At 50.0% G+C, this 21,869-nt stretch overlaps 10 protein-coding genes and 1 non-coding gene across 11 annotated transcripts; 4 read left to right on the top strand and 7 right to left on the bottom strand.

Moving 5' to 3' along the window:
* Window positions 1-574: 574 nt before the first annotated feature.
* Window positions 575-1,885, top strand: P170DRAFT_357790 (putative CUE domain protein; the record flags this gene model as incomplete). Its single annotated transcript, XM_024844244.1, has 1 exon — window positions 575-1,885. One exon carries the CDS (start codon window positions 575-577, stop codon window positions 1,883-1,885), a length of 1,311 nt encoding a protein of 436 aa, XP_024704220.1.
* Window positions 1,886-1,992: 107 nt separating this feature from the next.
* On the bottom strand, window positions 1,993-3,238 carry P170DRAFT_509583 (Zn(II)2Cys6 transcription factor domain-containing protein; the record flags this gene model as incomplete). The annotated part of the gene is made up of 2 exons (XM_024854691.1): window positions 1,993-2,015; window positions 2,074-3,238. The coding sequence occupies 2 exons, from the start codon at window positions 3,236-3,238 to the stop codon at window positions 1,993-1,995; spliced, it is 1,188 nt and encodes a 395-aa protein (XP_024704219.1).
* A 362-nt stretch (window positions 3,239-3,600) lies between these two features.
* Window positions 3,601-4,961, top strand: P170DRAFT_494480 (NAD(P)-binding protein; the record flags this gene model as incomplete). The annotated part of the gene is made up of 4 exons (XM_024854073.1): window positions 3,601-3,702; window positions 3,746-3,984; window positions 4,053-4,399; window positions 4,455-4,961. 4 exons carry the CDS (start codon window positions 3,601-3,603, stop codon window positions 4,724-4,726), a joined length of 960 nt encoding a protein of 319 aa, XP_024704218.1. The 3' UTR covers window positions 4,727-4,961.
* A 1,212-nt stretch (window positions 4,962-6,173) lies between these two features.
* On the bottom strand, window positions 6,174-7,378 carry P170DRAFT_475247 (putative ubiquitin-conjugating enzyme; the record flags this gene model as incomplete). The annotated part of the gene is made up of 4 exons (XM_024853239.1): window positions 6,174-6,260; window positions 6,316-7,076; window positions 7,159-7,253; window positions 7,317-7,378. The coding sequence occupies 4 exons, from the start codon at window positions 7,376-7,378 to the stop codon at window positions 6,174-6,176; spliced, it is 1,005 nt and encodes a 334-aa protein (XP_024704217.1).
* Window positions 7,379-7,697: 319 nt separating this feature from the next.
* P170DRAFT_464496 (uncharacterized protein) lies at window positions 7,698-9,253 on the bottom strand. Its single transcript, XM_024852252.1, has 2 exons — window positions 8,552-9,253; window positions 7,698-8,466 (listed from the first exon to the last, which is right to left on the bottom strand). Exons 1-2 carry the CDS (start codon window positions 8,976-8,978, stop codon window positions 7,844-7,846), a joined length of 1,050 nt encoding a protein of 349 aa, XP_024704216.1. The 5' UTR covers window positions 8,979-9,253; the 3' UTR covers window positions 7,698-7,843.
* A 141-nt stretch (window positions 9,254-9,394) lies between these two features.
* Window positions 9,395-12,638, bottom strand: P170DRAFT_509580 (putative homeobox and C2H2 transcription factor). The gene has a single exon (XM_024854690.1). It carries the CDS (start codon window positions 12,181-12,183, stop codon window positions 9,589-9,591), a length of 2,595 nt encoding a protein of 864 aa, XP_024704215.1. The 5' UTR covers window positions 12,184-12,638; the 3' UTR covers window positions 9,395-9,588.
* Window positions 12,639-13,438: 800 nt separating this feature from the next.
* On the bottom strand, window positions 13,439-13,510 carry P170DRAFT_t100. The gene has a single exon. It is a non-coding gene; the product is annotated as a tRNA-Glu (tRNA).
* Window positions 13,511-14,215: 705 nt separating this feature from the next.
* On the top strand, window positions 14,216-15,283 carry P170DRAFT_358100 (uncharacterized protein; the record flags this gene model as incomplete). Its single annotated transcript, XM_024844258.1, has 2 exons — window positions 14,216-14,416; window positions 14,465-15,283. The coding sequence occupies 2 exons, from the start codon at window positions 14,216-14,218 to the stop codon at window positions 15,281-15,283; spliced, it is 1,020 nt and encodes a 339-aa protein (XP_024704214.1).
* A 584-nt stretch (window positions 15,284-15,867) lies between these two features.
* On the top strand, window positions 15,868-17,384 carry P170DRAFT_475243 (flavin monoamine oxidase family protein; the record flags this gene model as incomplete). The annotated part of the gene is made up of 3 exons (XM_024853238.1): window positions 15,868-16,203; window positions 16,261-16,573; window positions 16,633-17,384. 3 exons carry the CDS (start codon window positions 15,868-15,870, stop codon window positions 17,382-17,384), a joined length of 1,401 nt encoding a protein of 466 aa, XP_024704213.1.
* Window positions 17,385-18,291: 907 nt separating this feature from the next.
* On the bottom strand, window positions 18,292-19,635 carry P170DRAFT_464492 (flavin monoamine oxidase family protein; the record flags this gene model as incomplete). The annotated part of the gene is made up of 1 exon (XM_024852251.1): window positions 18,292-19,635. The coding sequence occupies one exon, from the start codon at window positions 19,633-19,635 to the stop codon at window positions 18,292-18,294; it is 1,344 nt and encodes a 447-aa protein (XP_024704212.1).
* Window positions 19,636-20,384: 749 nt separating this feature from the next.
* On the bottom strand, window positions 20,385-21,796 carry P170DRAFT_509576 (serine/threonine protein kinase). Its single transcript, XM_024854689.1, has 3 exons — window positions 21,507-21,796; window positions 20,621-21,448; window positions 20,385-20,564 (listed from the first exon to the last, which is right to left on the bottom strand). Exons 1-2 carry the CDS (start codon window positions 21,742-21,744, stop codon window positions 20,811-20,813), a joined length of 876 nt encoding a protein of 291 aa, XP_024704211.1. The 5' UTR covers window positions 21,745-21,796; the 3' UTR covers window positions 20,385-20,564; window positions 20,621-20,810.
* Between the last annotated feature and the right edge of the window lie 73 nt (window positions 21,797-21,869).

Below are 21,869 nucleotides of genomic sequence, written 5' to 3'. Positions count from 1 at the left end.
TTGTGACTGCATGCATACAATCAAATGTTCCAGTTAAGCCTTAGGAATTGAATATACGCGTCTTTCTTGGCCGTGCTGGGCCGTTATGCCTAAGTATAAAGCCTAGGGGAATGTTTTCATGGAATTGTGTTTCGGTTATTTGAAGCTTACCCCGACCTCTCCTTCACTGTATTCTTGGATGCATCCATGGAAATATTCTCGTACGATGCCCTCATGTACACAAAAGTCCCTTTTATATCCTACCTAGGCAGTCCTGTAACACAGGTAGGTACCTATCCACCCACCAGGTGGTGAAGTCGTAGGAGAAAGTATGCATCCGGTCTCCTGATTGGTCACTTCCAGAGCAATCACGTGCTGGTGCATGACAAAGCCACTCCACCATCGCGTGGGATCTTCAACTCTTCATTACCCCATCCATAGCTTCAGGTCGGAGCAAAGTGCCCTTTCGATGGATCGTTATGTGTCAAGGAAAAGGCCGCGACCCAGTCCCCCGACCCGACCATCGTCGCCTTCAAATCTCGGAGATACAGCCGTTTCCGAGGAAGACTCGACAGACGTGAAATTAGCACAGCTTATGTCGCTCTTTCCAGAAATCACCCAGGAAGCCCTTATCGATGTGTTGGTCTCCTGTGGAGGCTCGGTCGAGTCGGCTTCGTCTACTATAGCTGCGCAGTTTGTGTCCAATCCTCCTAAGAAACGGGCTGTTCTCGGAGGAACGGCGATTCAAACGTCTCTAACATCACATGTTCTGTCGCCTGGGAAAGGACCGTCCGCGCCAAAAGCACCTCGAACCAAGAAAGGGCAAACCCTGCATCTCTTCGCCCCGGAGGATATTGCTGCTCAAACTCCATGTACGCTGATTCACAATTTCCTGCCGGCCGAACAGGCAAATGCTCTACTTTTGGAACTCCTAGATGAATCGAAGCATTTCTCCAGGTACAAGTTTCAGCTGTTCGAGCGAACGGTGGAAAGTCCTCATTCGGCCAGTGTGTATGTGTCTACACCTGAAGAGTACAAACAACATACATCTGAGTATACATATGGCGGCACATATCGCTCCAATGTGCGGCAGATTACTCCTCACATGCGCGTAGTCTCCGCCAAAGTGCAACGTGCCGTGAATCAAGCAGTTCGGGACCGGATCCAGGATTTTTATCCGGATAGTCGGAAGCTCAAATATCAATCTCCCAAAGAATGGCAGCCTAATGCAGCATTTGTGAATTGCTATGACGGACCGGCGGAGAGTGTTGGGTACCACTCAGACGAACTAACCTATCTCGGCCCACGGGCTATAATCGGGAGTCTCAGTCTGGGTGTTGAACGAGAATTCCGGGTCCGAAGGATTGTGCCTCATGATCACGAAGATGATGAAGAACAAGACACTCCCATACCGGGGTTGGAACCGCTTTCCGACTCAAAACGATCCCAGAAAGCTGCGGATGCTCGAGCAGATGCGCAAGGTCAAATTTCGATTCATCTGCCGCATAATTCTCTTTTGGTCATGCATGCTGAAATGCAAGAGGAATGGAAACACGCTATAACACCGGCACAGACCATCTCACCGCACGCATTATCGGGAAATCGTCGTATTAACATCACCTATCGGTGGTATCGCGACTCCTTGCATCCACGGAACACGCCTCGATGTCACTGCGGCCAGCATGCAATCCTGCGATGCGCTCAGCGCAGGCGTGAGACAAAGGGCAGGTATATGTGGATGTGTTATGCCGGATTTGCACCTGGGAAGAAAACGTGCGACTTCTTCCAGTGGGCCGAGTTTGACGATGATGGCGAGCCTCTGTGGAGCAAGGGAGATGGGGAAGACAATGCGCCATTGTTGAGAAACTTCGTAGACGATGAGACAAAGCATTGCGCCGAGACTTGAAATTTACTTCGCCAGTCATCGACATATACTCCGAGGATCAAAGTCGTCGTCCGCGTCATCGTCATCCAAACCCCGCAAGATCAAGTCAGGATCTCGAGTAATCATCCTTATTCTCGCGTCTTCACTCTGACTGAGGAACCACGACACTGCAGCATACTCACTTCTCGCCCGCGCAGTCACCCACCAACACCCTTCCCGACACAGCAACCGCAGCCACAACATGAACAACAGCAACGCGGGCTCATCCTTCTGCTGAATGAGCATGCGAAACGCGTGCGAAACCCGGGGACCAAATGCCAAAATGCTGTCCAAATCATTGTCACCGTTTCTCGTCAACTCGAACAAATGCGACAAGAGCTCGAGAGGAAAATAATAGACGTTGTTCTCCGGAGTACTCAGCGCCGTAACTTGACACACATCGGCAAGGATCGAGGGCTTCCGAGACTTGCGCTCTGATATACTCGTTCCCGTAGTTGCACAAAAAAGCATGTGAGATTTCACATCGCCAAAGTCATATTTCAACCGCCAAAATGTCTGGCTAAAGTGCTGCTTCAGAACATGGGATAGATGCCCCATGCCCTCTTGTATCATATACCAGATGGAAGACTCAGAAACAGACGTCTCGTCTTCTTTGAACACCCACGATTGGAGCATCGCATCCTCACGCGATGTAAATGCAATCATGGTGATAACCAAGCAAGTAGCATAGACCAAATCAATATTATGAGCATCCACCCCCTCCTGGATCACTCTGTTCAGCAGCCCAGATGCTTCCTGGGCATGGTACCTAAACGCCACCTCGTGGAACCGACCCATCGGCTGAAGATACTGAATATTCCGCGCGGACAACGCAAGCAGAGCATGCATAAGCATCGGAGTAGCCGCACAGCCCGGCAAGAGAAAGCGCTTGGCTATCACCCTCCCCGCTTCCGAGGCAAACGAGGTATCCACGCAATGGACAAAATTCTGCAATAGATATGCATCGGGCGTCATTCCGCCACCATGATACATTCGCTCATAATACCCATGGTAGCTGGCTTGATCATAGGCACATTCAACCAACGAGCTCGAGACACTCGGCGAGACGCTGTAGTTACCGAGGTCAGACTGCGTCGAGCCCACTGGAACGCTGTAGTCATAAACGCAGGGCTTCCGACGATCCGAGCACCGCTGGCAATTCGGACGAGTCTCGTCACACTTCACTCGACTGGCCTTGCATGAATGACAGCCTGTGCGGGATTTGGCGTGTGGCCGTCGTCGTCGGGACTCTTTGGCCCGGCCTTCGGAGGTTGTTTGTCTCCTCGGGGCGGAGGACAGACGGAATCTCCCTAGGCCGTTGACCTGGAGGGGCATTCTGATAGGACGGATCGATGAATGGATCAATAGATTGGAGAAGGAGGAGATCGAAAGGGAGACGAGAAGAGACGGTGCAGATCACGGGGTGGACCTCCGCTAAGGCCCGAAAAGGAAATTATCGTATGCCGGTGGGGCGCCTCATGCCCTAATTTGAAGTTCTGTCTACGACGGGGTCTGGATTGTTGCCGCCGATTGCGTTGAATACTTTGGCTTGTCACTGATTGAGGCTTTTCTGAAATATAAATATGTCCTACTGCGCCCATTGTGCTTTTTTCCTCTCAATTCCTTCACTCACGGAATCCCTCTTCCTTGTCTAGCAATAGTACTTGATCTCTCTCTTCTTCCTCTTCCCATCCAATATGGTCAACGTTGCAATCGCCGGAGGAACAGGTGGTGTGGGCAAGACCATTGTAGAAGTGATGCAGGCATCTCCCCACCAGGCCTTCATTCTTTCCCGACAAGTACCTAAACCTCCTACATCCCGTTCCATCTCTCAACAGCCAGCTAACAAGCCCCAAGCAGTCATCCACCTCGCCAGACAATACAATAGCAGTCGACTACAACAGCATCGAGGAGGTCGCATCCCGTCTCGAGAAACACAATATCCACACGGTGATATCCGCCTTCGCCGTCGAGGGCGATTCGCTCGCCGTGTCCCAACGAAACCTCATCCAAGCGGCGGACAGATCGAAGACAACCAAGCGGTTCATCCCAAGCGGCTATGCCATTCCCTATCCTGCTGCGTGAGCCTTCCCTAGCCCTCGACCCACTACCTATATCCCGCAAGAACATGAATCTCACTTTTTCACAGCGCAGTGGAGGTCCTGCCTCCACTCAAAGACCACTTCCTGGCTCTTGACGAACTCCGAGAGTCCGGTCTTGAATGGACCCTTTTCAACAATGGGATCTTCCTCGACTATTTCGGACCGTCGACCATGAAGTCGAACCTCAAACCCAATGTCTTCGTCATTGATGTGGCCAACAAAGTCGCTGCCATTCCTGGAGATGGCAACTCCCCCGTCACGTTTACCTACACGTATGACCTGGCGCGGTTTATAGTTGCGGCTTTGGATCTGGAAAAGTGGGAGGAGGAAAGCCGTGTGGTAGGAGATGAGCTGACCTGGAACCAATTTGTAGCTCTAGCAGAAGCTTGTCGAGGTAAGAGGAGCCAGTAATCAACGTCATGTGCTAGTCAATTGCTCACCGGGAATAGGGTCAAAATTCGATGTCTACTACGATGACGTTGAGAAGCTGAAGAGATTTGAGATAACCGAGTTGCCTGGTCATCAGGCCCTGTACGAGCATTTCCCCAAAAAGCCTTTCCAATGGTTCATGTCAATCTTCGAGCTTTTTACAACTGATGGGAGTAGCCATGTTCAACGGGCTGGAAGTTTGAATCATCAATTCCCACATATCAAGGTGCTCTCTGTGAAAGAGATGTTCGATTTGTATTGGGGACAGACAGAGACCGATAAGGGATACTGATGACTAGCATATCTTTCTACTTACAAAGTATCATGTCGGTTGAGTGTACAGGATGCTATAAACAGTTGTCGCTTTAGGTATGGTAAACAGGCTAATTCAAGGTATTTGAAAACGAGGATCAGCGACTGGTACCTAAATTAGCCTCACGGTGTAGTTTCCGGCAAATGTTTGAGTCTGCCTCAGTGTTGGAGGCTCGATCCGTTCTCATGTAGCATTGAGGTTCATTGAGCTTGTAGGGCAGCAAATTCGCCGCCGATCTGCTGATTTTCTGGCCTGTGTTCTGTCGGAATCTTTCCGGAATTTAGGTTTCTTGCCATACAATTCTTGTACCCTGTCACGGTATCAATTGGGGCCCTCCGATGGGTATTCGAGCATACAGACCCATACATAGCGAGTTTTCCTTGTGGGGACCCAATCAGCACTGCCTTTGTCTGTCGTTTTCAGTGTCATTTTGGGCTGTATGCCATCAAGGCCGTTCTCAAAAGTTTCACCATGGCGATTGAAGAGTAAATTAACATCAGACAATGCAAGTCGAAGCAACGATCTTATGGTAAGCAATCCTCGATCTCTTGCACTCCAAAATCCAATATGTAAACCACCATCTCCCATAGGGTCAGTAACCGCCGTCAATTCCCGACAACGGGGATCTCGCGATGCGTTGAGCTCTGGGAGTATTCTCGTAAAATAATTTGAATTCGGATAGAAGTGAGTGTTCCGTCGCCTATCCTGTTTTCGAGGTTCAGCGAGCAAATTCGACCACCGAGCCAATGTTCCTGCCGACTTACTTGGTCGGGATTGTCGGTTTTCTGGCGCATAACAGCAACTCGAAGAAGTCACTCGCAGGACTTATTCGCGAGGCATAGCCGGCAAATATTTCCTTCAAACAGTCTCCGTGCTCTGGACAGGGTCCTGGCATACAGAGGAAACTTCAGAGGGGCCACTGGTAACAGAAGATGGGGAATAAGAATCAGGACGTCTTCTGCGGCGTCTCACACACGATTTGACCCAGGAGGTGCAGCCAGCAGGACGGTCGGAACTCCAGAATTCCGAGCAAGCCAGGGCTGCAGCAAAGGCGCACCCAATAACGAGAATTGGAACAAGGACCAGCGCAAGCACAATGATCGAAGTCTTGTACTTATTATACACAGTTTTAGACATATTGGCTTGACAATAGACGGCCTTGAGGGTAGTCAGACATGTAAGAATTGGTAAAGATAACGTTTTAGCCCTTGGATGGGACAGTGAAAATAATGTTGGGCCGTCGATCTTGCCATGCGGTTTTGTAGTCGCCGCGCTGATGATGGGCATCGATTTCGGGGGAAGGAACAACCAACGGCCATCCAAATTATAGCACTGACGAAATTGAATTGAAGATAATGACCATTGAATGTGGTCTTGAATCGACTGACCAGCGGTATTGGGTATAATAATAAACAAAAGATCCGGGTTACTCATGCGCCTCCTCCACTGCTGGAACGATCATATTCTTAACCGATGCCAATGTGGCATCGTCTAATCGGGAAAACCGTATCTGCTGCAAGTTCAGGATTAGATTTTGCGTTGGTTAAAAGTTGAGGTGCAAAGCATACCATTTCATCAGTTCCTCGGGCAGTATTGCCAAACAGTGTTGATTCCGAATGACTAGCTTCAACCTCGTGTTGAACCCGCTTCGCCCAAATTCCGTCCCAATGCCAGTCTCCAGGGAGTCGTGTCTGTGGGCTCCCCCGTTTGGCATTATATCCTAAGCTGGAATTGACGCTGTCCTTTCTATGGGCTTTCCATGCATGCCAGGCACTCGGGTTACCAGCAGCCTCCAATGGCAAAGAGTCGAGAACGGTCTCGTCATCAAACGTAGAGCGAATGTAGTCCAATAGGATTGACACCGGAACAGATTGAACCTTGTCTTCTCGTTGAGGCACAAACGCAGCATCGTTTTTCTGATCCGCAGTCCCGTCATCTTCGCCTTCGGGTTGTGGTTTAGGTGATGAGGGTTCTACCTCTTTATCAATAGAGCCATCCTTGCTGGCTGCATCCGTTGCTTCGCCTTCAACATTTGCGCCACGCACGCTACTTGCACTTGTTGAGGCATTTGAACCAGTACCATTGCGCTTGTCCCGCCCGAACCAGTGTGGGAATCCGTGACGGAGGCTGAACCCGCCTGGGGGTAATCGCTCTTCGTCCGTCGCGCTCACGGGGTCTTCGCTGGACGCATTTGTACTAAATGTATAAGTGGTGAGAGGGACAATGAGTGGATGAAACACATCGGTCGCGAAGGTGACCAGAGGCGGTAGGTCGGGATATGACGAAGGGAAACGAATCTGGAAGCGGAGGACAGCGCTGGCATAGGGACCTGGAGAAAGGCCGAACGGCGATCAGCTTTGTTTCGACTTCAATTGTTTCGTACTCTCTCAAACAAAACGAAGTAAGCATACCAGAGCGTACAAAAATGACGCCGATCCACAGAGTCGGGTCATTCGGAGCGATGCTCACATATGTGCCAGGAGGGGCGGCATGCTTTAGACTTGAGCTGTACTCGGGGCAATCAGCAAAACTTCCTGGTGAAAAATGGGAGACCGGGCACCGAGCTTACAATTCCAAATAAAGCTGATGCTTGCGAAGTGCAGCAATCCGGGGTAGCCGCGACGTTGACATGGTGCGAGGGGACAATGGACCGCGAGTAGTCCCTGTGATGTGTCGAGTCCCAACGTCGCGCGGTCGAGAGAACGGCGAGTCCAGCCAGACCAAGCCGAGCTAGTCCCTTTCGGGCCCGCTCAACTCCGTTATCTCCGACCACATGACTCAGCCATGCATATACAACTATGTACATAACTGCCGATGAGAGACATCGAGATGACAACCACGGATGAAAGGCGCTGGTTCAGGAGATGGGCTTATTCTTTTCAAGCTTTGGGGCTGGCAAAATTGCGGAAATATCGGTACCACACTAAGCTGCAGTACGATGGAATGGCTTGGAATACCAGTAATAGTCATCTCATTCATTAAACCCTTATTCTAACCATACGCCATGATAAACCAACACACCCACGCTCTATGCTTAGTAAATCAATTCGGAGTTGCCAATGATAATTCTCAAGCAATGATTCAGTCTGTCGTCGCTCACAACTGGACCGGTGTCCGTTCCAATTCCTGATTCGGTCGAATGACCCCAAGAATCGTCATGCCTTCTCCAACGCCTTCGCAAATCCCACCGGCAATGCCTTCTACCCACCAGGTCAACAGATTCGACACCGTTATACCTGCTTGTCCATCTCGCATGCTTAATATATCAAACCCCAGGTGCAATCCGTTTTTGGTTAAACTGTCTGCAGCACTGGCGGTTGCGGCAATGGTTCTCTCCGTAATATGGTGGGACCGTTCGAACTGGTATATCTTTCGGATCATGATTTTGATATAGGGCATTAAGAAATGTAGAATTATGAAAAGCTGAAGGATACTGGCGGCCAATAATCGATGAAGATATGACCTGTGAATTTGCCTTGTGTTCGTTCGTTGATTTGATCCACATGTTGCACAAGGAGCAAGGTCCGCAGTAGCCGGCATGGACGCTCTGATCTTGACGGGAAGGTTAAGTCTGATCTTGGCAGACTCCTCTGAGGTAATGTCTTTGGGGATAGCGTCGAGAAGATAGCCCAGGGCATTGATATACATGGACCGCACCAGGCGACCGTCACAGGTTGGTTGTTGGGCTTCGTAACATGCATTCTGGAGGAAGCCAAGCGCTACGCAGCGGTATTAGCAATTATACAGTTTCTTTTGACAGACTCATTTGTGAAATATCATAAGTCCTAGTATAGTGCGACATACCTGGAACTACTCGGTTCCACCGTAACCCCGAGATCGCCTCGTACTTCGATTTAGCAGGGTGCGCGATGCCCCTATCGACAATCTCCTCCGAAATAAAAGCATCATTATTGTCCATCATGCACTCAGCAAACAAGTCTGGCTCTTGACCGGTACAGGTACTACTCGAAGTCGTGGGACGCGGAGTGTCAGAGAAAACGGATTCGAGGTCTGACTCGGATGAAGACGACGAAAGTGGCCGGGTCTCGATTTCCTTTGAAACAACTTCCGTATTCAATTCGTGAGAATAATCATTTGATTCCGCCGACTGGTCGGTCAAGTGATACAGACGGGGTATGTGCTGCTTGATAGATGCCGAGATAACAGGTAGAAGAAGTGTCAGTCCGGGCAGGTGAACATTGATATCGCCCCAGTTCTTGCGTTTCTCCATTCTGTCTATCGTTATGGGTGATAAGGGAGAGCAGATGAGGGGTTCCGTTAGAACACGGTGGTAATGCGTCTTGCTGACGCAGTAGGCTGCTAGATCGGAGTCGGCAGTCAGAAGTAGCAAGCTTAACGAACGTTCATGGACAATCAGCCATGATACAATAGTAATTCAGTGACCTTTGCTGTCATGACCAATTGAAGATAAGGAACGGTGCTGGTGCAGACAACAGGTAGAGGATGCAGCAAATGACCGCAGGGGCGAGAAGGGAAAAAAAAGAACGAAAAGTCGAAAGCGCAACAGACAGAAAACGGCCGAGCATCACATGTCAGCGCATGAGGAGCCCCACGTGGTCCCTTCCTTATCTGGACTGCTCGGCCTATCAACGGTCCGGTTTGCACGCCCTTCGGACGATCACGATTGTTTGGAATTGGATTGCAAATGACTAAGTACAATTTTACGCCGCGAGGTATAAAAGCAGTCAAAGGGTCATTCGATCGCAAAATCCCTCTCATGACATGCTCAGACTGAATGTGACTTTTTTCCCCATCGAAATCCTCATTAGTACCCACCCCGTGTTTCCTCTATTCCGAAAGATTTCAGTTCAACTGCCTCGTCAGACTCCAGTCCTACCAGGAAAATGAAGTCCCTGGGGAATTCCGGCTTCCTCAAGGGGAGCAGCGTCGCTCATCAAAGCATCCGGTTGCTTCGGGGGACTGGGAATGGGAATTGGCGCAGACGCAAGATTAGCAGATGCCATGGTTCCCAGTCCTCCTCCCGGTTCAAGTTCACCCCCATCTGCTTCAGTCGCGGGATAGTTCAACCCTTGCAGATCTTCCAGATCAAGTTCATCATAGTTTTGATTCAATCGTTGAAGGAACTCGGGATCAAATCCCATTTGTATGAACGGGTCAGCAGACCCACTTAAAGGGGTCGAAAAGGATGAAGGTCCGGCAGAGAAGCTGCTCCCCCAATCGGTGGATAATCCAGATTGAGTGGGAGGGAGCATCATCCCGGCACTGCCGACATAGCTGCCGGCCGAGCTTCCCGGGACACTTGCGGCGACAGAAGATTGGCCAGTCCCTGGTAATGCTGGGCTCTGGAAGCCAGATCCAGGATTGGCCGGACTAAAAGGCCGTTGGTAACGCAAGGTCCTCGCCGTTAAGTTGGTCTCTATGGGAGCACGACTGAGACCGCCCTGAGCCGCGAAGGGGGGGCGCATGCCCAGATTTGCAAATTGAATGTGATCTGAGCCGGGGACAACCTCGATTCCAGTGTCTCGCTTGAGAACGCTGAGCCATACGGGATTATCAGCACATGTCTGGTTCCAACGATCATCATTGGCATAAACAATACGACGTGCTTCGTCTTGCAACATCAGATCTGTTGGGATGACACCCACTGCCTTTTGATTATGGATGTAAACAGTGAGTTCGCGTTGAAGTCGTTGAAAGCAATTGGCATCATCCGGTACATTAAGATCCTGTGCCGAGCGTCCTTGGATATGTGAAGCCGTATAAGGGTCTAAGGTGTGTCTTTCTTGGCCAATGAGATACGGTGGCATGGCGTTTTCGACCAAATTCTGCACGAGCGGGTCGAAACCCCAGTCACCCTGCCACTGTGTCATGTCGGCACCATTCTTGAAATGCGCGGCCAGATGATCAGTGCGACCTTTCCAGCTAGTTAGGACTGTTCCACAGAAACCGCACCGAGATCTGATCTCGCAGGTATTACTTCGCCAACTGTCCATGGAGGAGTGGAATTTCACGTTATGCATTAACCTCAGATGCTGATTGAGGTGGTCCTTCCGGTAGAAGGTCCGCTCCGTCGGGGTTTTCTCCTGGCATGAACTATAGTTGTGCGACTCTAGATGGTCATTGTCTGGGTTCGCTTCCATACAAAAGACGCAACGATTCGCTCCATCTATGAATGACACGCCTCCGAAGGGTGAGCAAGTCCATTTCTCCAGAGCTAAGTGAAGCGACTTTTCATGTCGCTGCCAGTCATACTTGGTTTGGAAGGACTCGGCACAAAAGGTACATTGAAAGATTCGAGCGCTTCGGGTTTTCTGTTGATTGAGAGTATTCACAGACGCAGAGGGCTTGCGACGTCGACGTCGCTCTTTTCGATCCATCGAGCCAAAAGACCCGAGGGAGGAGTGATGGGAAAAGGCCGACGCAAAAGATAGGTCGGATAAGGACGAACGGCTTGCAGAACGACTTGTTTCTAAGCTGCTGATGGATGGGGTATGAAACATATTAGAATTGGCATGGCTTGAGTCATTGCTAGACCCAGTCATCCGAGAAGGGTAAGGCACGTGACCTGGCTGGGACGATCGGTGCCGGACAGAATCCAGCGATGTATTAACCAAGGCACGCAGAATATCGGTTTTGGTGGCAGGTTCGTTTTCAGGAGGGGAGTGTTTCCAACGCTCCAGAGGTGTCATGAGTGTGAGATCCACAGGTGATTGTCCAGGGATATCCACGGCGCCGGGGACGGGAGAACTGCTGCGCGGCGACGGTCGAACCTTTCCACGTCGCCTTGCATTCGCAAGCCAATTGCAGATTTGGGAGCGCTTCAGCCCTGTGCGTAGTTTCAATTCATCCTTCTCTTGATCATTGGGGTAGGGATGGTCTTTGTGGTCTTGGAGCCATGTCTTCAGAACTCGCACCGCTTCACGTGAAAGCCGAGAAGTACTCTTCCTTGCCCGAGCGTCGGTGTCCTCCGGGAAACCAATGCCTGACAACGACTTGAGCGCTTTTTTGCCAGTTAATCCACCGGTTGGGATATCGATGTTCTCGTTGATTGGGTCTAATGTGTCCAGGAACTTGCCGGGCGCCTTGGCATGAGTGAAGCTGCACTTTCGATAGAGGGAAATGCAACAAGTACAGCCATTCTGCATCATGACGCCCCTCTTCGCAACAAAGCAATCCAGACCCATGTTTCTGCAGAAATCGCAGGGGTCCTTCGCGGGAGACATTGGGTATATTCCATCTAGAGCAGCTGCGTCGGGCGCATCTTGCGCCGGTGGTTTGGCGACGTTCTGGGTCTGCTCTTGAGGGTCATTTGGAAATTCCAGGTCTTGCTCTTGGGCAAGGGAGTCGAAGTTTGCAACAGCGTCATTCTCGTCGAGCTCGATGTTGTCGGAAGCCACATCGTCATCCCTCAAATGGGAACCGAACGACGCCTCATCGAAGTCGAAGTACTCCATTGGAGCGTGGGTACTCCGATCTAGTTCGGATACGAGTCGTTTGACGGACGATTTCGTTCCGCCCAGGCAAATAGAGAAATCGCCGTAGTCAAAACAGCATCAATAAGCGATCGGAGCAGGGAAAGAATAACAGAGAGGATTATTTACAAAGCAGAGGGGGGGAGGTGAAGGAGGGACGGATGGATGGGCATGTCAGCTCTAAGAAGGGCATGTTTTTTCGTCTGGGGTATCAAAAGCATGCCGGAACGGCGCATGGACTAGTAGCTTCCACCAGGGTCGTGGAGCCAGCATTCGTCCCCCTCCGAAAGAAGGTCTCGCAAGTCCGAACAGACGATGAGCGAGCGGGTCGAAATTTCGGTCCAAACGGCAGGATCAGCGATTGCCCATGCATTGTCCCTCTCTGCCCCCGGTGGAATTCAACCATGGAACCCAGAGAGGCCTCTGGTTCGTTCGCTGGAGAGCAAAAGGCGAGGAATGGAGTCGGTCACGTTGGCGGCGCGCCCTTCCAATGACAGCGCCATGCCTAATCCGGATAGTCTGGTCCGTGCGGGGCGCGGGAGGCCACGCCCGGTCTAACCGCATTGGGGAGGCATGAATCACATCTCGTTCCGACGATATCGGAGGCTGTGCCCAGTCCCCGAGTACTCCGTGTGCGCGGACTACCTCAGGTCACAAAGGCTCTAGGTACTCTATTCTCCATCTAATCATATATAGTATACAAGGCCAGCCAGCCTTGCCCCGTATTCTCGATCCCCGATGACGTGCCTTTGCAGCTATTACACCGTTGATTCGTGCTCGTGAACGGAGTTGGCGGCATCCTCCCCCTGCAATAATTAGATAGTGGGGCAGAACTCTTGTAAGAAGCTAGTGTTCTCTTAAAAGGACAGAGAGTACGGTGAACAACCAGGACAAGTAGCCTGGCCTACTTCGTATTTGATTAATGGGGGCCAGTTGCAAACACCTTGTCACCATCGTCATCGATCATCTGATAGCATTGACGTTATTCGTATACAGCGCTGGGCCTCTGCTCTGTGTCTATGGAGTTTGGGCTTCGGAATCGGTCAATTTATATATCAGAGGGATCCAGGATAAAAAATCAGGAGGACATTGCAGGATTCGCTATGTCATCTTTGTTAGTGCTACACAGTATCTCGGTAAATGGCAGATGTGCCATGGAAAGACGATCAGCAATTATCCGATATGGGCAAACAAATAATAAAATAGTAAAAAGGAAAAACAAAAAAGGATTGAATTTCTCCGATAGGGGGAATCGAACCCCCGGCTGCCGTGTGAGAGACGGCGATGTTAGCCACTACACCATATCGGACTACCATGTGGAGCTTCCCTCAATTTAGTTTATATCAACAAAACTAGTCAGCAGACTTGAGCAATTGTCTCGGGATGATCCGGATGATCCTCTCATCCATTCATTACGCTATAACTCTCGCCCCCGTAGTCGCCACCACCTTCAGAGGTGTCTCCTCCTACAGCTCTTGCGACGAGGAATGTTCTGAGAATGCCCCAAGTCAATCCACGCACCAGGACGGGCTGTCTCCCGTGCCGTCAGCGGAAGAAGAAATGCGACGAAGCGAAACCGCGATGCCGAGCGTGCACTCGTAACAAGCTGCAATGCGCCTGGCCTCCTCACATAGTCCGCATATTTGGACTTGACGCTGGACAGGCACAGGGCTTTGGTAATATGCGTGCTCTCGAGGGAATCGGAGGCCCAATTGAAGCCCAGTCAAGAGTGAATACCCCGCTTCCAATATCGTCTACTATTTCGGCCAACAAAGGTCCTATTGCGACACTAGAAAGTGCCGAAGGTCAGACGAGTGAGAGAGTGAATCGCGATATATCGTGTTGCTTGGAATCAAGGGGCTTTCTCAGCAGTGTACGAGCCGGAATGCTAATGCCAGAATCCCCGATGCTGTTATCGCACTATCTGGAAGATACAGCGCCCAAATTGGCACCAGCCCCGGGCATACCATGGGTATCATGGATATTGCCCGTCGCTTATTGTGATGATCTCCTGATGAATGCGATTCTCGCTTTGAGTGGTGGTCATCTTCTGTATAAGCTGCCCAACAACCAGGAAATCTATCATGCCACGCACCGGCACTATTCATCAGCCGTGCAGACCCTCTACCAAGTATTCAGCGATGGAAAATCGCTGTCTGAGCCTTTTGCTCTGATTCGACTGTCATTAACTATCTTGATTCTTTTTCACTATGAGGTTTGTTTCCAGGTCACATAAGTCTTTGCCTGCCTAACTTGGAAATAGGTTGTGTCTGGAAACATAGACGGATCCCCGTTTGCCCACCTCCGGGCCACTCGCCAACTGGTCCTTGATTTGCGGAGTAAATGCCGTGAAAGTATGTCAGCGGCCGAAAAGAAGTTATACGGGTTCATTATCGAGGTCTATTCATACGTTGTCCTGTGCAACAGCATCACTCCATTCAATATGAATCGCAACAGGACTCTTATTTATGACACTTTTTTACAAAACCTTGACGACTTGCAAGATTTTGGCGCATTCGGCGTCATGTTCAGTGGTGGTCATCACTTCTTCGAACTCATATCCTCGATATCTCTCTTTGCTGCTCGAGATTTAAACACAGACCGCAATGAGGAATACAGGCAGCTCAAAGTCAGAATTGACGCTTTGAGACCCCCGGTCCCCGAAGAGCCCGAAACTCAATTACACCCTGAGTGCAATGCAACATTGGAGGTGTGCCGTATAGCCTTACTGGCATTTCTAGAAACCGCTGCTTCGCCGTTTTCTAAATATGACACCCTTCGTATACAGCATCTACAACCCCTACTTGATGTGGCAGTACTGAATCTACCTCTGATTCTGCCATCCAATTACTCGTGCATTATAATGTGGCCAGTTATGATCATTGGCTCGTGTCTGATAGAAGAAGAACAACGGGGCGTTATTTCACATATGCTCCTTCATAACCAATATGGAATGAAGAACACGGTTCAAGCAAGCATGCTACTCGAATCACTTTGGAAAGACCCTGATGAGCATGCATTTGGGCCATACGGCCTAGGGATTATGATGAACAGACATAACTTGGATTACGGGGTTATTTGAGCGAGTATACCTGAGACGAACCGTGACCAAGAATCCGTTCGGTGTGAATATTACGTTCCTTCCTGCCCTCGTTGCTCCAGACTACGTTGCATACGTTCAGGTTATCATCCACGAGGGGGTTCGGATTATTGAAACGGCAGTGAACAATCCCGGTCCTATTATTAATCGACTATAAAAAAGGACTGGCATGACAATATTGCATCAATCCACTACAATACGCCATGCAAAGTCAGCCACCAAGCTCGGCGTTGATTTCCTGTCCATCGATGGTTTCGAATGTGCAGGGCATGTTGGGGAGCATGATATTACTTGACCGATACACACTGAACAACTCTTTTTGTGCCCCACTGCCACGACCCTAGCGCGAATAATTTACTGGGCTTGTCGCACTGAATGAGCGTGGGTGACCGTGACGTAAAGTGAAGGGTTCAGCTTCCAGGCCCTTGGCTCACCCGTACATGATAACCGCGGCTGGAGATAAGAACCCTGAAATGAACAGTCTCCAGTACGGGAGCACGGGCTATAAATGCCGCACCTTCGAGCGCCGGAAACACAGGATTCCAATTCAACTATCGTTACTGACAATGGCAAAGGACACCGAAGCCCAACAATACGATGTGGTGATTGTCGGGGCGGGCCTCAGTGGCCTCCAGGCAGCGCAGTCGATCCAAGCTGCCGGCTTCAAAGTATGTGTACTTGAAGCTATTGACCGGGTTGGTGGAAAGACTTTGACCACCAAGTCTTGCGAGGAGGGGTTCAATGACCTAGGCGCATCCTGGATCAATGACACCAACCAGAGTGAGATGTTCAGGCTGTACCAGAAATACGGCCTCGAGACAGAGATTCAGCGTGACTGCGGCGATACCCTTATTCAATCGGTTGATGGAAATACTGTGATAGTACCTTACGGACAGCTTCCGGTTTGCTTTGCCCTCTCCTTCGACCAAATAATATATATTCTTACTGTTTTGTTCCAGGGGGATCCTGATGTTTTACTACGCTTGTTGCAGGCGTTTCGAGACGAATGCTCTTTGATAAGCCTGGACAACCCGACAGCGTCATCACGCGCCAGGGAAATCGACCAATTCACCTTCCGCGAGTTTTCCATTGAACGCGGAAAGTCTAGTGAAGCGGCCAGCATTGCCGACGTGCTCTCCGTATCCCTGCTCGGGGTGGAGAGTGACGAAGTCAGCGCACTCTACATGCTTCTCTACTTCAAAAGCGGCGCCGGAATTGACAACATTATCTCGGACCAAAAGAACGGTGGACAGTACTTGCGATGTCGACAGGGTAATCACGCCTGGTGATAAATATTTCTATAGCACCCTATTCACTAACGAGGACGTCAGGAAACCAAACCGTTGCCCAAAAGATGGCCGAAGAACTAGGCCCTGGTGTCATCTTTCTCCACATGCCAGTGACAAGAATTGATCAACCTCGACGTGGGATCTGTACAGTACACACCCAGAGCGGCAGAAACTTCAAATGCCGTAAAGTGATCATTTCCATTCCGACCAGCCTGTACCATGGGATTACTTTCAGCCCACCCTTGCCGGAGAAAAAGGTCATACTGAGGGACAATACCACAACTGGCTATTATACAAAGATGATCTACGTTTTCAGCGAGCCATGGTGGCATAAGGCTGGGTTGTCAGGCGTGTTAGACTCGGACAAGGGACCTATTATCTTCTCCCGCGATACGAGCATTCCTCAGGACAACCAGTGGTCTATCACCTGCTTTCTGGCCGGAGATAGAGGACGAAACTGGTCTAAACTGACCCGAGCATCTCGCCATCAACACACCTGGGACCAGTTCAACCAATGCTTTGGTAAATTTACCGAGGTCCCTCGGCCAGCCAATACTTTGGAAATGGAGTGGACCAAAGAAGCCTTTTTCCTAGGCGCCCCGTGTCCGATAACAACCCCGGGTGTTCTCTCAGCTGTCGGGGGAGAGATCGCCACTCCTGTCGGGAATGTGCATTTTGTAGGCACCGAGACTTCTCGCGAGTGGCGTGGTTACATGGAAGGAGCCATCCGGTCTGGCCTACGGGGAGGGGCAGAAGTGGTGAGAAGTTTGGAGGATACTGTGAGTCGCCTTTGAATATACTTGTAGTTACAGTGGCGCCCGTTATTGGCTTCCATACCGATGATCAGCACCTCGCTCAACCGAAGCCTCCGAGAGGCCCCGAAATCATACGATATCGATCGTCGACAATTTCTCGCTCAATTCAACATTTGAGAAGGCATAAATAGCACCGAGGTCTTCAACACCTTCATTCATTCGTTCCAGATAGCCAATAGAATTGCTTCATTCCGAGCCGCATTCCCTGCCTTCGAACTTCCACAGGAGGCCAGGACGACTGAAACGCTCAATGCAAATCAACCAAAGCCGAGCTGTTTTACAACGGGAAAAACGGAATTAATTCGCCTCAAAAGAGAGGCCAACGCGAGAGCAAATTATCCATCTATGCCAAAGCTAGAGTTTATTATTGATTTTTAAGTTACAGCCGTTCTAGGCCCTGATCTACCTTATAATCGCGCTTCTTATCTAGAGCCGCGATTATCTGAAGCCGCCTTGACATCATCACCCGTCATTGAGCGGAGTAAAGGGCCGAGCTTTGTTTACAAACATGTGCTTGGTGCCTAGACGTTCCATTGTTACAAACAGCTATTCTGATGACTCTCTGGTCCGACAATTCCAATATTCTTGCACAGCCTAGGAACTTCCTTGCTGTTGCTGGAACCCTTGCAAAAGACATCAACGAAGACCAACAAAAGCAAATCTCCCAGAGTATATGGAAACGTATCATTTGGACTTATTATACGAGAGACCACATCTTAGCCTTCTTCTTCGGAAAACCCACTGTGTTTCGGAAGGAGGAATTTAAGATTTCTCTGCTCCATGTTGAGGACTTTGATACAAATTCTTGGCCAAGAAACATGTATTATGAAAAGTGTTTGGTAACTTGGTACACATGAAGGTCAGGTTCCGGCTGAAATCCGTATCCTCATAATGATTCTTCTTGCTTGTCAGTGTGCGCTCCACGAAGAGTACATGCGACTTCACGGGCGGCACGCTCGCCCGACTGTACGGCTCCTTCGAGATATCCAGGATGCTCCTGTGCTGTCTCTGTTCCTGCCCAATGCAAATTTCCGATCGGCTTATGAGGCATCGGCAAAAGCCCATCACTAGTGCCAACGACGCCATACGCCAAATACCCACCACCGCAGAATTCGTCTAAATGCCAGGCTTTTTCGTGCCAGTCCACAGGGTGGAGTGCTCGACGCCCAAGATGCGGGACGAGTCGAGACAACAGCATCTCGCGCCGCACATTCGTGTCGAGCGTGTCGAGCTGGCGTGCAGGGGTGCCGGCGACTAAGAAACACAAATGTCCAGGGCCTCCAGGCGACGAAGAATCGAAGACTCCGCATGCGGGATCATCAAGCACAAGGAATTCGCCACCTAATCCTTCACGCCAGAAGGGTTGCTCGAAAACCGCAAGGGCTTTGTAGACGACGCCCATACGAGTATTCTCTTGAAGCGCTATGCGTTCGGGGGGCATTTGAGGACTGAACGTGATGTTTTTCAACATTGGCGGCGGAACCGTGATGATCGCTTTCTCAGCATAGAACTGTTCGCCCGACGCTGTACGTACAGTCACTCCATTTTCTCGATCTTGGGAAACGTTTGTGATCGGCATGCCGGTTAAAATTTTCCGAGGGAGCTCGTTGGCTAACATAGATGTGGTAATGCCCATAGATTCCACCACCAAACGGTCTTGAGCTCCCCCTTGTGTCCGTAGCATCGTCGATAAGCCCCCGGATAGAGGGATCGACTTTGCAAAATTGTAGACCGAGAAAATGCTCAATTCCGTGGTAGAAGACACTGCAACGAGGAGACGAAGGAGTTGTGCAGCGATTTCAAAAGGTACAAATGCTGCAATTGCTTGCTCCACTGAAATTTCGATCCAGCCACGCGGAACATAAATCCTGCTCGCCAAGTCGAGAAAAATGAGATAGATGGTGGCGAAAAGTACCGACGGAGAAAAGAGAGACACCGAGCGACCTTCGTGAACAATTCTTGGTAAACCGCGTGAGAATGTCTGATATGTCGTACCTCTCGCCTTGTCTACCAGGGCAGTGATGCGATGGTGTCCGTGTCCGATCCATTGCCCTCCAAGATCCAGATGGGACCCGAGACTTGTAGTCACGGAGCTGACTCTACCGCCCACATTAGATGAAGCCTCAAGTACAATGACATCAATGCCTTGACGATGCAGTTCTGAAGCAGCCGTGAGACCCGACAGGCCGGCGCCAATAACAAGCACTTCGGCGCGATTGCTCTGAGCCATAGTGGAAAGGATATGAGTTGCTCGGAAACTGCTCTATAAGTTGAGAGAGTAGTTGGTGAGATGTTTGGGTGTGGGGAGGAGGAGAGGCAACAGCAAAGTATTGAATCCTGGAGGGCCACCGTGGTCTTATATAAGAATGGTCAAACTGGGCAGAGAGACATCAGCGTTCAAAGTGGGTGGGGCCTGTGAGTGAACGTCGTTATGGAAGGTTTCTGACTCCATGACCATGGAAACCCGGTGGGGATTCCATGAGATGCATGTCTTCCTTAGTCTTATCTGCAGCCGCGCTTATCGTACCCAAGCCCGAATAGGGTTTCACGACCCAACCCAGGACCTGCTGACTTATGGTAGGGACTTCGCTCCTCCAGGGTGTTAAAGCTCATCAGTTTTAAGACATCATGCACATGTAAGCAAAGTGGACTACGGACTAGTCTGGTGCGTGGCAGTGGATTGGTTTAATTGTACAAAATCTTTGAGTCAGCGCAAATGAAAGAAATGCACGTCTATCATGTCATATCTTCTGCTTATTCTTACTGCGGAGCCATTCTCCTCTATTCGTATCGAGGAAAGGCCTCTCTGGGATGGAAACCTCATATAGCAGGTATCTTTAGGGTACTTAGCCAAGGGCGAGGAGTACAGCTATTTCAGAGATTGAGGTGCAAATCTTCGACGCTTCTGTGTACCTTTGCTAGCTGCAACAGCAAATTTCGCAAGTATTTCCGGGTGATAGAATTGATTGACAGCGATTGGTCGACGGAAGATTTAAGGACGTCAAATATGAATTCGGGGGGCTTTACAATCTTGGTGTTGCATCGCTGGTGCGACACAACAACTCTTAAACCAGCCAATGCCAGGGAGAAAGGCCATCACTGCGACATCGAACCCACACGCCAGAGGATTTCTCATCCAGTAAAGCATTGTGTCAGGATCTAGAGAAACAGGGACTTTTAGATATGCTTTCTTCGGGGGAGCCTGAGCAACTCGCCTTCACTTTTGAGTGGTATAGGCACAGTTGCTGAGGTGAAACAATCATCGGAACATGTAGGTTAGGGGGTGTTGTATATGAAAAGATGTCCTATTTGCCCACTATTAGAACATATTCTGACACGCGAAATGCAAATACACCCAGAAGTGTCTGAAACTACTCCGTAGACCACGAGTTGCGCGGCCTACAGTTATGCGCCACCACGGGACGAGGGTCGGTTCGGTGTCGATCTCCCGTCGGTTCTGTCAAGGATTGTCTTTGTGTATGCGGCCAATTCTGCAATGGAGCTATACTGATTATGCCAGCACTTTTCGATGATTCCATCAATTAGAGGGTCACCATCTAGCTTAGGAAACTCCATGTTTTGCAGCAAGTCCACGAGCTTAGGTCCATGCTCCCTTGGGTCATCGGTAAGACATCGATCGCCATAAACCTCAAACCCATAGTTTATCAGGTAGAACAAAGAGCCGAGGGCAAATTGCTCTGTCCGAGGGCCTAGGAATCCGGAAGTTCCCCGCCGCCCTTGATCAGACTCATTGCCGTTCAGAATTCTCCCATATGGGGCCATGCAGGCCTCGAAATCCGACCCGATTTCCGCCGTACAATCGAAATCTGACAACTTTATTCGGTTTCGGTCGAGGAGGATATTTTCAGGTCGTGAATCGCCATGAGCGAGGTTGAGCGATTCGAGGAAGGCAACAGCTTGAGCAAGATCGTTCATCCATTCCTTTCGTAAGGGCAGAGGCTCTAAATTCTCCACTTCAATGACTATCGAAGTTTCCTGGTCTCTGACATGGTTATTTTGTATCCTCGAGCAAAGGGATATATCTAGTGACGTAGGTCGTTAGTAGATACACTAGTCAAACACCCACAGGGGCCGTTGCACCTCGCATGTATTCAAGGAAAATGCCGTTATCAGTGTAGAAGAAACACTGCACTATGGAAGGGCAGGGTGGATGCCGCGAGAAGGCCTTATAAACCTCGAGTTCTTTCTGAAATTGGTCTTGTTCGAACTCCCCGGATTTTGGAACTTTAACCACGATTTGAGGATGAACCTCATAGACGAAGGAGATGCCTCCTTTCCAAACCCAGTGCACGTCAGGAAATTTTTCTTGGATACTCATGACAAAAATAAAACGCAATAAGAAATTTCTTGCCAGCCGGCGTAAAAAGTTCCGTGCTGCTTTGAGAAGGGGAGCAAGGAAAAGAAAGGGAGACTCAGGGGGGATGCGTGTGAAACGGACCAGTA

Source organism: Aspergillus steynii, assembly GCF_002849105.1.
Source record: "Aspergillus steynii IBT 23096 chromosome Unknown P170scaffold_4, whole genome shotgun sequence".
Classification (NCBI taxonomy): domain Eukaryota; kingdom Fungi; phylum Ascomycota; class Eurotiomycetes; order Eurotiales; family Aspergillaceae; genus Aspergillus; species Aspergillus steynii.
This window is presented reverse-complemented; position numbering and strand designations above follow the sequence as displayed.

Bases quoted from the DNA above. Each gene is read 5' to 3' on its own strand.
- P170DRAFT_464496 (XM_024852252.1), bottom strand. From the start codon at position 8,978: ATGGAGAAACGCAAGAACTGGGGCGATATCAATGTTCACCTGCCCGGA. The intron at 8,467-8,551 runs GTATGTCGCACT...ACCGCTGCGTAG, and splicing joins GTGGAACCGAGTAGTTCCAG to CGCTTGGCTTCCTCCAGAAT.
- P170DRAFT_509580 (XM_024854690.1), bottom strand. From the start codon at position 12,183: ATGGAGTACTTCGACTTCGATGAGGCGTCGTTCGGTTCCCATTTGAGG.
- P170DRAFT_509576 (XM_024854689.1), bottom strand. From the start codon at position 21,744: ATGAGTATCCAAGAAAAATTTCCTGACGTGCACTGGGTTTGGAAAGGA. The intron at 21,449-21,506 runs GTGCAACGGCCC...CTACGTCACTAG, and splicing joins TTTCCTTGAATACATGCGAG to ATATATCCCTTTGCTCGAGG.